We start from the raw sequence: 15898 nt of genomic DNA on the forward strand, positions 1-15898 counted from the left end.
GGGCAAAGGCCTTCGGCGGAGTCTCTCTTTGAAGAAGCAGACAATACTGGGGTTGGATGGACTTGCTCAGGCCTCCCACAGAAAAAGCCTTGCCTTGTGTCCCACCACCACCACTGGCCAAACCATGGCTGTATGGAATGCAGGACGGGGCATTCCTGGTTGTGGCACCCAGTTTATGGAACTCCTTATCCCACTGGGTTCAGTAGGGCCCGATCCCTGTTGGGTGATCATATGCCAAGAAGGGCTTGTTGTTTAACGAAGAGCTTATTTGTGAGTCTGGAGAGGCTAAGAAAGTCACCCATTAGTATTTTGCCAAGTTGCCCCTTATATTAGCAACTCAGGCACAACATTCCTTGTCTCCTTCACTCCCTGCCAAGTAGATTCCCCTGTCCCCTTCCTGGACCAAAGATGTACACTGCTTGTAGGCAGAGATGTATTCAAAACTCAAAATTTGCTCTGAAAGCTAAGAAAATGCAAGTCATGCTCCAAAAAACTTAGTACAGTGGGTATATAATCATAGAACTGTAGAGTTGGAAGGGATCCCCAAGAGTCATCTAGACCAACCAATCCTGCCCACAGCCATGCCTGGGTGGGCTCAAACCCCAACCTTCTGGTTGACAGCCAGACACACTGACACACTGCACCACTGTGGAGAAGTTTTTATTCTGTCATTTTTAAACAGCTGCATAGCTTACAATGCGTGAAGGGGTGTGATTTAAATGGGGGAGGGGAGTATTGCTTTTCGGTTTCCCTCTCTCTCTATTTACTGTATTTATATTTTGGTGACCTATGGCTATAACAATTATGCTTTATTCAACTGATCTATAGCCTTAATAATAATAATTCCACCACCTTTCCATCCCCCAGTCTGCCTTGGGTTTTCTTCAGTTGCTTGCACTCCTGAGACAGGGACAGGCTCTCCTTGCAAAATGCAATTAACTGCAGCCCCCAGCTGCTCAAGATGCAGAGAGTGACCGCATGAAAATCAACAGCAATTATCAGCCCTGCTTTTGTGCAATGCTCTCTGACTGTCAAGTGATGCACAGGCATTAATGGCTCACCAATTCATTGGGGTGCATTTCCAGATGAATGAACATTGTTTGCATTTTCTCCCCCGCCCCCAACCAGTTCTGGCTTTAGCCAGGCTAAGTGATGCATCAAGCCCTCTTGAGTTTGATTGAAAGCAAAATATCAGGTTTCCAGGTATCTGTGGGTTCAGACAGCTCAGCTAATACAAACCGAGGCCCGTGAAACAAAAAATGGCAAGGGAAGTATACAAGCTCACTTAGTGAGAATGTGATCAACCTGGAGCAGGCTTTCCTTTTTGTTCCAAGCATTTCAAACTTCTGGGGGTTTAGGGAGGGGACTGTATTTATTACTATCAATCAGTGAGGACAACCAGTCAGCAGCTTAATATGCTAGGGCACCAAACTGAGCAGCAGGCAAAATCTCTCAGCGCATCCTCCAACCCACTGTGCACAACAAACTTGTGTTTTTTACTGGTCGTGGATGGCAATGCTCTTGCCTCCAAGATCAGAGGCTGTATGCTTCTGAATACCACTTACAGGAGGGGAGAGTGCTATTTCACTCAGGTCCCACGTGCCCGTTTCCCACTGGTGACATCTGGTTTGCCACTACAAGAACAGGATGCTAGACTAGATGCGGACAGCAGACTCCTATGTTCTTGGGGTTCACCTCTATGCTTGACCTTCCAATTTTTTCTGATGTTCTCATCAGAAGAGCTTGGCAGCTGGATCAGACCAAAAGTACATCCAAGCCCAGCATAATGTTGTCAAAGTAGCCAACCAGATGCCCCAATGGGAAGCCAGCAAGCAGGATCTGTCACCACAAGTGGAATCCAGAAGGTAAGAACTGGGGAGAATATGCTCATCAAGCAAGTGATGCTCTCTAAATGATTATTTTACAAAACAGGTATTATAGGGAAGGTTTATGCATTTATTTGTATTTAATTCATGAGTCACCTAATTAAGCAAATATTTTCGAGGCAACAAGGCTGTGCACTTGTTCTCTTCCCATCTTTCTAGAAAGAGGTAAAAAAGCTGTGACTGGGGAAGAGACAGTCAATGGACTAAGGGGCATGCTGCAGGCTTGTTCTAGCCTGGAGGTCACCAGTTGCTTGACAATTGCAGTGTTCACACATAACACTAAGCTAGGCTTGGTCTTATTGTGGTTTATCTGCTTTGTTCTCCTTCCTGGCACAAGCCAGGAAGCCTCAGCTTCCCATTGCATCCACGCCAAAGACTGTCAATGGTTGCTCCCTAGCAACCCACAATCAGCAAGCCAACAACTAACAATGGCTTCAGGCTGGCTAGTGATTGTGGTTTGCTAAGGAGCAACAAGCCACAGGCTGAAGTTCAGAAATAATGGGAACCAGGGATTCTGGTTTTATCCTGCATGCACCAGGGAGTTTTTCCAGTAAGAACTTGGTAAGTGGTACGGAGCATTCATAAAAAGAATGAAAAAGACCCTCAACTGAATGCTTTCCCACAGGCAGATCGGCAGTATGATTCCTTCTACAAAGCACTTTATATTTGAAGTTGCCCAAAGCATGAATGCTGGCTGTTTGAATTGAATGGCGCGGGTGGGGTCTATTCTATGGCAAGTCAACTGAAAAGCAGCTTCAGTACTGGAGGGAAAGAGAGAATTAAGTGGGGGGGGGGGAGTTGGCCAACATTCAACTCCCATCCTCCAGTTTTATCTGGTTATCAATTTTTCCACCTGAAGCTTTTGCAAGAGGGACAGTCTTTCAAACACAAAGTTAACTGATCTGTCAAAAGAGCACACTTAGAATAGAAGCATGTTTTTGTGTTAGATTGCCTGAAGTTAATATGAATGAATGAATGACATGTGCTCAAAAAGCAAGAGGATTGCTCTGTGGCACCCTGAAAGCTACATTATTCCAAACAACTGACTACACCAGCTCTGATGACAATACTTATTTTCTACATTGCACTCTTTTGATTCTAGACCATGTAGGTGAAGTTAAGTCCAATGTTATTAGCTGGCCTGACCAGATGTACCTAGGTCAACTAGTATCAGCCACTCCTATTATATTTTAGAATAAACCAATCTGTTAATTGAGGGTTATATGGGGGCTCTTCCTGTATACAAAAACTTCCATAACAAGGCAACCAGGCAGGGGGCTATTTGCCTCTTCTGTGCAGAACACACCACTGTTTCATTGTCTGTAATTCTGTGTGGGACAGCGGAAGTTGATCACTCTAAGAAGAACAGGCATTTTGTTGAAAAGGAATTATTTCCAGGCTGTCGTCAGGGACTTAGCCAAGGGGGACCTGGCAATTGCCTGTTTCCAGGTGGGCAGATCTACAAGCAGCCACGTGGTATGGTTTACTCTACCAAACTGTGGGGTGAAGTGACCTGAATCAATGCAGTGTGGGCAGAGCCCTATGGTAATAAGAGGGGAGCAGCACCAAGGGAATCCCCCACCCAGGTTCACAATGACAAACATGCAGAGCTACAACAGAGGTTCTCCACTTAGCCCTGGCTTTCCCCCTGAAAGGCTGTGCAAAGGGGATGCAGGAAGCGCACAATCTGGGGAGGGAACAATGACAAAGCTAACCAAAGCCCAGCTATGGAGTCACAATCATTCTTTGCAGGCTGTAAAAACTTACTGCTGATGACAAGCGCCGTTTCATTTAAGTCTGGCACCACAAAGCCTTGTTTTTGTTGACTGCAATGCTCTTTTCGCACATAAATTTCACAGAGTCCAATTCCTTCTGCCAAGCTGCAGCGTCCTGCCAAGTATTACATTTCCTTACAAAACTGTGCATGAAATATTTTCAAAAAGGTATGACATTCACATATCTTTTCCTCCATCAAACTGGAGTTTTTCAAAATCAAGTCCAAGGCTGGAAGGAAAATGCTACTTTCCCACTCACTCCCTCGTCCAGCCCTGCCGTTAAGACTTATGGGTACTATGAGCGAGCTTTGCTAAGCTGGCAGCTGTTCAGCTCAGCCCAGGGAAAAAAGATGGTGCCTCCCAAACAACCTTTATGTAAGAAAAAGCAGAGTTGTTACAAGCGGGAGATGAAAACAGATCTTCGCTGTATTTCTCAAACTGAAGATTGCAAAGAATTAGTCAGAAAGGGCAGAACTGGCCATGCAAGGACGACAAGCGAGATCAGAAGGGACTACTTGTGCTAAACAATGCTTGATTGGAATCTCAGCAGCTATCACACTCCTATGTAGAACCGACTGCTGGAGCAGAGAACAGCAAGGAAATCTCAAAGAAATGACACCTGCTAAATTCTACCATGTGAGAAGCTGCTACCAGAAATGTGGGGCTCCCTTTTGAAACAGCCTTCTTCAGCCATCCACAAAGAGTTTGTGGCTCACCAGCCCCAGGGCTGTCACTGGCAACTGCTGTTAAAAGCATCTGGAAGGCACCAGGCTCTGGTAGGCTGCTGCACTAAGGCGTAATTGTCACAAGCAAGAGATGAGGAGGAATGGCCTGTGCCTGAGCCATATTCATAAGTGGGGGAATTCCTTGCTGGGACTCATGCTAGCTGAAGACTAGATGCTGGGAAGAAGTTTCCTATCTAATTTTCTACATGCAGGGAGATGTATGTGTATGTGTAGAGAATCACTGTGGTGCATTTTGGAAGGAACTGCAGAACAGCAGCAGAGCACCTGCTAGGCACACAGAAGATGCCAGGTTCAATCCCCTGAATGTCCACTATGAAGGGCCTCCAAGCAGGAAAGACCCTTCTCTATCCAACACCTTGGAGAGCTGCGGCCACTCAGAGAAGACAATACCTGGCTAGTCTGATCCTTGGCTCCTAGGGCAGCAGAACCTCTTTCCTGACAAAATGTAAATTTGAACAGGCAAAGAGACAAATGAAAAGGGACTTGCTGCCAGCTGCCATAATTCAATGCAGCCTAACCAAGACAACAGTTCTTATTTTCCTGGATTTTTGCATCACACTGAAGCATTTCACTTACATGCTACATATTACACTCGTTTTCTGCTTTGGCTTTAAGCTGATGCAGCTGCTAAAGAAACCTTAAACGAAATAGGATACATGTGTGTGAGAGAGTGAGAGAAGGCTGCAAGATGGGGAGGCCCGTGAAGCAAAGCTAGAAAAAAATATGCAAGTTTGCTACTGCCACCTATTACATGTGGGCTGGCTTTGCCATGGTTGTCTGGCCACCTCGTGAAAGGGTAAGTCTGTTTCCGTTAGCAATTCTCCTCACCCCACCCCCAAGCAGAGCCGTTATGAGTCGTCCGCCTTGTGTGACATTTCATTTTCAGGAAACAATTCCTGGCATGCTGGGAAGTATGACATGTCTCCACAGTGCCAGGGGTTTCTTCCAGCCAGCAGCTCATGACCAGGAAAGGTGGTGATACAGCCAACCTTGCAATGTTCCAGAACACCACACCTGTTCATCCGGAACGTATGATGAGATTTCAAAAAATAAATAATCAAAATCTAAACCATGAGATCTGAAAACACGATCAAGCTAAGTTAAGTTGCCACTTGGGTTTCTGACCCTTTAGGAACTTGTCAGTCATGGAATAGAAACTGTTAAAGGCTGGGATGTGGGGAAGGCTTGCAGGTGCTGAGGCCAGCATTCTTTGCAGCAAGAGTAGGCACTTATTAAGCAGCTTGTGGGATAAAGCAAGCCTGGAGTTGAGCTTTATTAACCAATTAAAAAGAACCTTTCAAATCATTATTTATACCCAACCTTTGTAAGGATAAATTTTCAGGCAGCTTACAACCAATATCAAAATATGCAGTATTAATAATGAGGAAAATCGCAACAGGAGAATATCAAAATATAACTACTGACTGGATCCTCCCCACAAGGCAATTGATGTAAGATCACATCTACACCTTACATTTAAAGCACATGGCTTCTCTCAAAGAATCCTGGGGAGTGTTTGTTAAGGGTGCTGGAAATTATAGCTCTGTGAAGGGTAAACTACAGTTCCCAGGATTCTCTGGGGGAAGCCATGTACTTTAAATGTGTGGGGTGGATGTGACACGAGCTGTTCCTGTAGTGCTTTTTTTGGAGGAGGGGAGAGAAAATGGGATAGTCCAGCTTGAGGAGGCTCCAGCGTCTTTTTCCGATGCCATGTAGCTTCAGCCAATCTCTTTACATTTGGTTTCAGGAGCAGGTGCTAACCTGATACACAACAGGCAATATAAGCAGCCCAGAGTTATCTTCTCCGGCTTATACTCATGGAAAAATAATAATTAAGGCAGCCTTCTTTCACCTGGTGCTATTCAGATGTTTTGGACCACAACTGCCGTCAGCCCCAGCCAGCATGCTCATGCTCCCATCAGCCCCAGCATGACATGACCATGCCAGCTGGGGCTGATGGGAAAAGCACACCAGCAAATGGAAAAGTCTTATGTGAAGTAAAGATGCTGAGGCAGAGCTGGGTGACCAGAACCAGCTAGAAGCTTCATTCCACTTCCTTTTGTGAAGCTGAAAAGGCTTAGCAAACCAGGTACACCTCAGTTTTATACAAAGGCCCCAGCTGGCATGTTGCAGGAAGGGGAGCCCTAGAACATGTTGCTATTTCCAGGACATGCTCCCTCCACCTGCCTCTTGAACAGGAACATCATTTCTACATTTCTGTACCAACAAGAGAGTGCCCAGGAAGCACACAAGGAACCAGAAGCTATCAACCTCTGAGTAAACACATATTGTCTTAACAACAGTTGCATCTGACCACCACAAGCCTCAGGAGGCAGCACACATTTCCTCTTAAGGGAACGGAGGCAGACACACATGCGTCCAGGGTACTTTGCACTAATGACCTTTTCACTCTGACAAGCAGACACAGAGACTCTGGGGGTGCAAGCCATACAGGAGAGGGAAGAAATGAGCTAGGCCATGTTCATTCACTCCAGCTGCCCCTTAGGAAGGGCAGGAAACCCTAGTGACAGGCCTGAAATCCATGCCTCTAAGAGTGCACTGAAAAAAGGATCCAACCAAAACTAAATCATCTATCCTACCCATCCATCAGAAGCCTTCTGTACAAACCTTACTTATAAACAAAAAGGAGAGCTGCTGGCACAATGAGCTCAGCACCTAGTCCAGACACCAGAGAGAACAAAGTGAAGCTCTTTCTGCTCCCTAGTGACCCTCATCAGAAACAGCCCACTCCTGTTCCCAGAATGCTGCAGCCCGTGGGATCAGACAAACTTTAGAACAGTGTTTTTCAACCACTGTTCCGCGGCACACTAGTGTGCCGCGAGATGTTGCCTGGTGTGCCGTGGGAAAAATTGAAAAATTCAAGAGAATTACTTTATATATAGTCAATATAGGCACAGAGTTAAATTTTTTAACATTTTCTAATGGTGGTGTGCCTCGTGATTTTTTTCATGAAACAAGTGTGCCTTTGCCCAAAAAAGGTTGAAAAACACTGCTTTAGAAGGTGCTCATCTCTAAGATAGTCTTCCCGCACAGAACCAAATAATGCTGGCATTTTTCCTGTAACTGGCAGGACATTTTCTTCCACATCAGAGTCAGGTTTCTTGTCCAAATGAAGTCGATGCAGTAATGCAAGGGAAGGGAACCTTTTTCACCCTGAGGGCCGCATCTGCACAAAGGGAATCTTCATGGGGCCATAAGCAAGTTATAGATGGGGCCAGAGGCAGAAGTGGACAGGTGTGACTTTCATACTGTAGCCTGCATTTCAGACCCATAAAATCCAGAGGCTTCTAAACACACCTACCCACACCCAGAGGCATTTTCACAACTCAAGGACAGATTCGAGGCAAAGGCAATCAAAGAAAGTCGAGGACAGGGCCACTGAGGAGTGGGGTCTGGAGAGTCCTAAAATCAGAGAAAGGGGACTGAGACTCCGCACCTTTGCCACAATAAACCTATCAGTCTTTAAAGGTAAAGGGACCCCTGGAAATTAGGTCCAGTCGCTAACGACTCCGGGGTTGCGGCACTCATCTCGCTTTACTGGCCGAGGGAGACTAAGCCACTTCTGGCGAACCAGAGCAGCACACGGAAACACTGTTTACCTTCCCGCCAGAGCAGTACCTACTTATCTACTTGCACTTTGATGTGATTTCGAACTGCTAGGTTGGCAGGAGCAGGGACTGAGCAACGGGAGCTCACCCCATCACGGAGATTTGAACCGCCAACCTTCTGATCGGCAAGCCCTAGGCTCTGTGGTTTAACCCACAGCACCACCCACGTATCAGTCTTTAGAAAGTACCAAAAAGACCCCCTGTTGTGTTGTTTCCCCTTCAGGAAGCCAAACACAGCAACTTCTTGGGAAGTTGTTACATGCACAATTTTTATCATAAAAAAATACAGCCAGGTCTAACAGGCTGGAGAACAAACTCACCTGGACATCATAGAGAGCTACAATGTTCTCATGCTGAAGTTCCTAGAAAAAAGAAGAGAAGCACTTGAAGAGATCATCCCTGTTCAGTTAGGGCAGCAGCACAAGTGATGTGAAGGTCAGTAATAGAGCGTCGTGATGTGGAAGAAATGTACAAGAAACCCGCTCTGTAAACTATAAAATAAATGTGACTTCTCCTGCCAAGCTGTGACAGGGGGGAAGAAATGTAACCTGCCTCCCTGTTATCTTATGTTGTACATTTACATTTGTTGTATATTGAATCTGGAACAGGGGAAAGATAAACAGACTGGCTGTGTTTGCTCCTCCTGTTAAGTCCCAGTTAATGCTTTACTGTCCCATGTGCACTTTTGCTCCTCCTGCCTAGTGAGCGGATGGCATCTCTCCATTCTGGAGCCAAGGTTGGTTCTCATAATCGCCACCTTTTTTTACCAGCCACTTTTTATCTACTGTTTTTTCAGCTGCTGCTGTCTCTCAGTGATTTCCTTCCCCTTTTTTAAAGTGCTGTTTAGTTGGTTCTAAGATTAGGCAGCTGCAGTTATGGTTCAAGGTGAACGAGGTGGGGTCATTTTAAATGTTTTTTTATTATTATTCTAATGACTGATACGTGTCTACTTCACCTGCAATTTTGTTTTCCTGTTGTGGTTAACACTAACCTCAGGAACTGGGTAGGGAAGGTTCTGCCTGCCTCTGCTACCTCTGCAGTGGGGAAGGGCTGCAGCTCAGCTCTGGAGCACCTGCATTGCATGATGGGGCAGAGCACATGGGCTGGCTTGGAAAAGATAGTCCCACCTATTCTGGAGTGCAATTGGGGGCCTAGTCCATAACTCAGCACCTCCAGGTAAGACTGGGAAAGACTTCCTGTCTGAGATCCTGGAGAGCGGCTTCCTATCACAATCAACAACCCTGAGCTATGTGGGCCAAGAGTCTGACTGAGCATAAGTGTAATTCCTATGTCCCTTCTAAAACCAGCTCTTAATTTAAAACCACAAGGACTGGAATCCTGCGTTTTCTTTTTCGGGGAAGTGCAATAATCACATAATTCGCATGCAAAGAATCTCAGGTTCAATTGCCAACATCTCCAGGAAGGCTGGGAATGTTCCCTGCCTGAAACCTTGGAGAGTCGCTGCTAGTTGGTGTAGACCAGTGCTTCCCAAACATGGGTCTTCAGCTGTTTTTGGACTAAAATTCCCATCATCCCTGACCACTGGTCCTGCTAGATAGGTATGGTGGGAGTTGTAGTCCAGGGGTGCCCAGTATGTATCAAGGGGACATAACCACGTGGGGACATTTTAGAGGAAAAAACTTCTCAAATTTACTGTAAAACAAGAGATACATTTGTTATTTAAAATATTTGTGGTAAGTGAACACTGCTGCACTTCATGAAAAAGGTGCTGTCCTCCATAGCCCAGGAACTGCTCGTTTATCAAAGAAGGGGTAATCACGTTATGAGTTGCTTGACAACATGCTCAGAATAGCTGAAATGTTTGAATTCCTGGTAGTGTCTAAGAGGGGTGTCAAGAGAGCACACGAGGTGACATATGTGGAATGATCTAATTTGCTAGCTCAGTCTTCCCCCAACACCAAACCCTCCAGATGTTTGGGACTACAACTCCAATTGGGGCTGACGCGAAGTGTAGTCTAAAACATCTGGAAGGGCATCGTGCTGGAGGAAGGATGAGTTAGGTCACTGAAAAGATTTCCAAGAGGTTGCAGTATTGCTGAATGTGAACAGAAAAAAACCTGTGTGGGTGAGAGAAACGTGTGTGTTAAAAAACAGGAGAGTGCTAGGTACAAGAAAAAGAGTCCTGGAGGTGAAGTCTGGCACCAGCAAAGACAACAATGCCAAATTTCACTGCACTGGAAATTGTGTGACTTTGGGGAGGGGGTATCAAGTTAAGAGGAAGCAACAGCACACGACCCTAAAGGTGGAGGGGGCATAACTTCTGCTGAGGGGCTACTGCTAACTGGTAGAGCACCTGCTCTGCAGGCAGGAGATCCCAGGTTTAATCCTCAAATCCCAAGTGAAAAGAGTTTAGGTGAAGGTGATGGGCAAGGCCCTGGACAGCAGACAATACAGAGCTAAATGGAACAACAGTCTGACCCACTATTAAGCAACCTTCCATGTTCCAAGTTCTGATCTGGGGATCAAATAAAGTACCCCAGTAAGTAAGAAGTTGGGCCTCTGTGCTGCTGAATAATCTCTCTAACATCTCTACTTCCCTGTAAGACAGATCACGCATTGTTCCTTTTGAATCAGTTACCCTAAAAAGGACCAGGTCAGCCAAATGACAGAAGCAAGTGTGAAAATTCCACACCCCTCCAGAAGCTGCCACCCACAGCATTCCAAGTTCAGTGCGGGAGGAGCTTTAGAAAAATCAGTACAATTAAAACAATGTCCCCTGGTAGAGAAACTCTAAGTCTTCTGCCCCAAGTAAATTTGAACTCTTCACCAAGAAACCCTGAATTATCATACATCATCATCATCATCATCATCATCAATAAGGATAATTTGTATATATTTGCTTATTTGGCATAATTATACTTTTATACTTCTGTTTCTCATGGGATATAGCAGAATAATAAAGCATTAGAGCCTGCATCCTCAGCTAACATTTGGGCTTCTGAGATTTCAGCATCAAGTACCATTCACCCAGACAAACTTCTGAGTGTATCCTTGCAAACTATGAAAGACTAGAAACTAGCAGACATTAATAAAACAAACAAACAATTATCAGGAAGCTGATTTCATTGCCTGTGTACTAAAAATGCAACACCTATCTCTACAAATTTTCATTCTTTTTAATAAGTCATAAACAAAGATGCTGAAATCTGTGCTTTTACTGTGCTTACACAGAAAGAAAAATCAAAGAGCTGAGGCCTGCCAATATTCAAGCCCTCCGCACCAGTCATCTAATGGATTTGTCAATTTCTAGATGGAGAATCCCAATGCATTATTTGAAAACCCTCCCAATCTTGGCCTTTGCAGGAAGACATAAAATGCTGGAACTGGTATGACTATCTAGGTATGAGGATTAAGTTTCCCACCCATCCTCTGAGGACACCTTGCAGGAAGGATGAAGTTTGGAAGAATATCACAAACCATACCTTCAAAATTTTTATTTCTTTCCCAAGGAGGAGCTGAGATTTCGACAAGTTCTTCTTGTTGATGCTTTTGATGGCCACTTCCCAGTCAGTTTTCTGAAAAGAACAAAAAAGTGTTTTAAATCCAAATAAGTATCCTGATTTTCTGTGTTAAGCAGCCCAATGGCCCTAAGATGTGCTTCTTTTTAAAAAGTTCTCTAGACCAGTGATCCTCAACCTGATGCCCTCCAGAGGTTTTGGATTACAAACTCCCATCAGCCTGTCAATGGCTATGTTGGGGTTTTCTGTCTTTAAGAGTGGTCAATATATGCAGTGAGAATGATGGGGCAATAGGAGGTTGGCACCTCAGACCTTGCTAATGAGCTCTTATTTACTTCAAGTAGCAGGTCAGCAACTGGAGGCTCCAGGGCCAAATCCAGTCCCCTTTGGAACACCAACTGGAACCCCCAGTTGCAATCTGAGACATGGCAAAGGTGGCTTGAAACTGCTTGGGATGAGGAGGACGCCTGGGGTCCTGGTCCCACCCCCTTCCCCCCTGAGATTTGGAGCATCAATATTTTCCAGTCATAGGAACATAAAAGCCTGCTGGACCGGGCCTAGTCGAGCATCTTGTTCTCACAGTGACTAGACGCATATGGGAAGTCCACAAGCAGGAATTCACAACAGCACTCACCCCTCCGTTGTTTCCCAGCAACTGCTATTCACAAGCATTCTGCCTCCAAGAGTGGAAGTAGTGGGCAATGAGAACTGCCCCTTTAGTTCCTACTCCTGATTAAAACAGGGCCTGTGGCTGCCTATTATTACACTAATAGATGATTCCCATTCCCTTTTGTCAGTTTCCACTTCTAATGGTTGCATTTGCATTTAACTGCTGTACAATATCTTGGTTGCTGCTGTTCTCCAACAAACCACAAGCCCTCTCACAGACAAGCAAACAAGCAGTGGGTTGTTTCTCCAAAGCTTGGGTTTGTTTTTTTCAGCTGCTCTTGCACTGTGCCTCTGTAAGCTTGACAAGCATCTGGGGTGGCCTAAGAAACCCTGGTTAAGAAAGACTGTTGAATGTGGACGTAATGCCAAGCCATAGTTGAAACAAGCCAGGGTTTGTGAGCTAACAAGGCATAGCTTTACATGAAAACAAAACATGGTTAGTCTGCTAGGGTGGTTTCACCAGTCTGAACAAACCACCTCTAGGCTAGACACAGCTTAAGAGTCATGTGCAACAGCAGCCACTACACAAGCACAATTGAATATTCTGAATCACAAATGACTACAAATTGCAAGGCTCTTCACATACTTTATTACAGATGAGTGGAAATCTGTTTCCAATAGACTTAAGATATTGAAAAGATTGAGGGTAATTCCAAATGTAAACTGATCATCTCACAATATGAGTGCCTGACTCAATTTTCAAATCTCCCCACCCCCTTTTAAACTTTGCATTTCAGTTATGCAACAGCTTTTTGTTGTGCTTCAGTCAGTCAATGCTGTCATCTTTTGAGTCACAAACTGTTCTGGGAGGTGCCAAATAGGAAAAACAGACCACTTAAGAAGGCAAGAAAGATCACAGAGCTGCATGCTGTGTGGGGAGGTGTTAAGTTTGAGTAAAGTTAATTTGAAAGTACCTTCAAATTATTGACAACTGCCTAGAAGGCATTTTTGCCCTGCAAAATTGTTGCTTTGTTTTTTATCTACTGTACATAATGCTTTGCAAAACAAAAGTGAGCTCCTGACCTAAGGAGCTTACCACCATCTCCTTTTCAATGGGATAAAGGTGACAAAAGGTGGGGAAGGATGGGCAACAAGGAACCCTCTTGCTCTCATTTGTTAGTGTTATTTCTTGAATTATGCAGCCACCTATTAATAAATATTCCTACTTAAGACAACAATGCTGAACATACACTGTATCTAAATTAAAATCAACAAACACAAAAGTTATAGAAGAAACAATTTTTTTTTCCAGAAGAGACACCAAAAAAAGTCCAGATTTAGAACACAACTGAAAAGCTTGGGTGAATTAAAATGCCTCCACATGGCTCTGAAAAATCACAGAGAAGGCAGCAGGTGAACCCCTCTGGACAGAGACTACAATATTCCATAGCTGAAATGCTTCTGCTGAAAACCCCCTCATTGGCAGGACAAGGTAGGTAATCCATGTGCTCTTTTTACAGAACTGAAGCAAGGGAAACACCAACTTGCCAAAGGTCCAAAGCTAGATAAGCTTGTAGCAAAGGGGGAAAAAATATAAGCTTTAGGTCAAGTTACTGGGCTTATGTAAAAGGGGTTATTGAGGTCCTGAGGACACAGTGGCAGCAGAAATGGGGCAGATTTATCCCTGAGAATAAAGGAGGGGGGGGCGCTGATGGCCAGCAAAGCTTCCCATAATAAAGGGCAGCAAGGCTGGGAGTGGTGACATTTAAGAAATCGTTACCAATCTGAAGAGAGACAGTTTCCCATTAGCTCTGCAGTTACTGGATGGGGGCAGGGAATAAGACTGGTCTCTGCTGCCCCTGCACTTTGAGAGATTTACAAGTAAGAGAAAAGGGGGGCGGGCAGAGAAAGGAAAGAGGCAGTCCACCCTGAATTTTTAAACAGTTTACCTGGCTGAAACCTTTCTATGCAATTGCAACTAAACAAGCGAGAAAGGGGGCAGCAGGAGCCCATAACAACAGGTTGACATCACCACCACCACCACCACATCTGCTCTGCTTTGAAATAAAAACAAAACAGGCGTGAACTTTAGAATAAAAAGGCGGAGGAGCCACATCCACATTCCACGCCCCCCACCCCCGAAAAAGCGCTGCTTTACAAAACACCTGACCTCAGCTGACTCTCCAGAACAGGCTAGCTGATGTCAACAACAAGGATGGCCATAGGAGAAACAAAACAGATCAAAAGGCAGAGAAAAGGGGAGATGCTGAAGCAGAGCTGCTTGCGGACTGACCCCTTGACTTATTCCAAATATCACCTCCTTGACCAGTCATGCACACAAACAAACACACACACACATGTGAAAGGAAGGAGATGGTTGTATAACCAGCCAAGAGATGGGCTAAGAGGGAGAGGGAAAGGGAGGGGAAGAGGAGTCCGCCACCCTACCCTGCTGGATTTACCTTGCGGTGGCGACCTTTAAAGACCACAGCGAACGCTCCATGCCCTATGAGGTCCTTCTTGCTATATTCAAAGTCTCCCACCACCTCCATCCTCCTTCAAGGGGGCATGAAGCCCAACGGGCAGGGAGGATAAAGGGAGACCAGCTGGAGAGAAGGGGCCGCCACAGCAAAGGCTTTCAAAAATATTAAGCTCACATCAGCAACCCAGGCTGTGGAGGGGAGCAAGAAAAAGATGAGGCACCAAGCAGGTTGACTAGGGTGGGTCTGTCCGTCTCCCTTCCTCCTGCCCGCCCCCAAGGACGGGAGGCAGCTGCGGGCATGTTGCTTGGGGAGGCACAGGCCGGGGGGCCCCAGGCGAAGGGGGTCGGGGGATACTGGCTGGCTGCTCCGGCGTCCCAAAGGCGATGAGCGTTTTCTGGCATGGGGGAAAGGAAGAAGGAAAGGAGGACAGGGAGATTAATCCTCCTCTGAAGGGGAGAAGAGGAAAGAGGGACCACAGAAGGGAAGAGTGAGCATTTAGGTTCCTTTGGGCCCTATATAAATTATTGTTACTTATGTAATAGTAAAGGCCAGAGATGTGCAAGCACAGGTCGCTGGGTAAAGGTGGCACAGGTGAGTTTTAAGGCTTCAGAAATGAAAGGGGGTGTTAGCACCTTTAATGGTTTGTTTAAATATGAGTAGAGGGCTTATCTAAGCTTTTACGGGGGGGGGGGAGCAATAAAGCCTAAAAAGGTGGGGAGAGAAACAAAATCAAAGACCCTTGAAAAGAAAGGGGACCACAATTTAATAACATGCCCAAATGGGGTTCCATATAATAAAGGAATTTTAAAAAGGGTAGTGACAATCTATATCAGGGTGGGAAGAATGAATTGTATCCTGGGGTAAATTATATAGAATACAGAGACACCCCTTAAAAATGGGGAGGTGAGCAATTAAGATACCTATTTCTTTCTTTAATTAAAAAAGGGAAAGGGGAAGAGGCATATCCCTGAGTGGTGATAGGGAGAAAGGTGGATTCTGCTGCTGTTGTTGTTTTTAAGCCTTTTAAGAGGGGATGGTGGAAAGCCTACCAACCCTTTTTAATGGGGGGCGGCGGATAGAGATAAATACAGAAGGCCTGTAAATTGGGAATGGGGAATTGGGGGAGGGGGTTCCGGCCCCCCTCAGGGGTCCCTCATCACGGCCTTCTTACATTGTGCCCCCCACACCTCGTTACCGGCCTGAAGGGCTTCCTAAACCTCTTTCCCACCCCCACGAAAATAAAAATCAAGGCAATAGACCCTAAAACGGGTGGAAATAAAGGGGTCAGGCT

General features: G+C 45.4%; 1 protein-coding gene across 3 annotated transcripts in view; it reads right to left on the minus strand.

Moving 5' to 3' along the window:
• ULK2 (unc-51 like autophagy activating kinase 2) overlaps positions 1-15603 on the minus strand; it is a 63542-nt gene extending 47939 nt beyond the window's left edge. The window contains exons 1-4 of one of the 3 annotated variants that reach the window (XM_033172454.1): positions 14587-15603; positions 14295-14321; positions 11480-11572; positions 8357-8398 (exon numbers count right to left, since the gene is read on the minus strand). In XM_033172454.1, coding sequence (XP_033028345.1) covers positions 8357-8398; positions 11480-11572; positions 14295-14321; positions 14587-14676 — 252 coding nt within the window. In that variant the 5' untranslated portion in view covers positions 14677-15603. The remainder of the gene's footprint in view (positions 1-8356; positions 8399-11479; positions 11573-14294; positions 14322-14586) is intronic. The other 2 variants (XM_033172455.1, XM_033172456.1) reach the window with 2 other exon arrangements.
• Between the last annotated feature and the right edge of the window lie 295 nt (positions 15604-15898).

This window comes from Lacerta agilis, chromosome 15, assembly GCF_009819535.1.
Source record: "Lacerta agilis isolate rLacAgi1 chromosome 15, rLacAgi1.pri, whole genome shotgun sequence".
In the NCBI taxonomy this organism is placed as follows: domain Eukaryota; kingdom Metazoa; phylum Chordata; class Lepidosauria; order Squamata; family Lacertidae; genus Lacerta; species Lacerta agilis.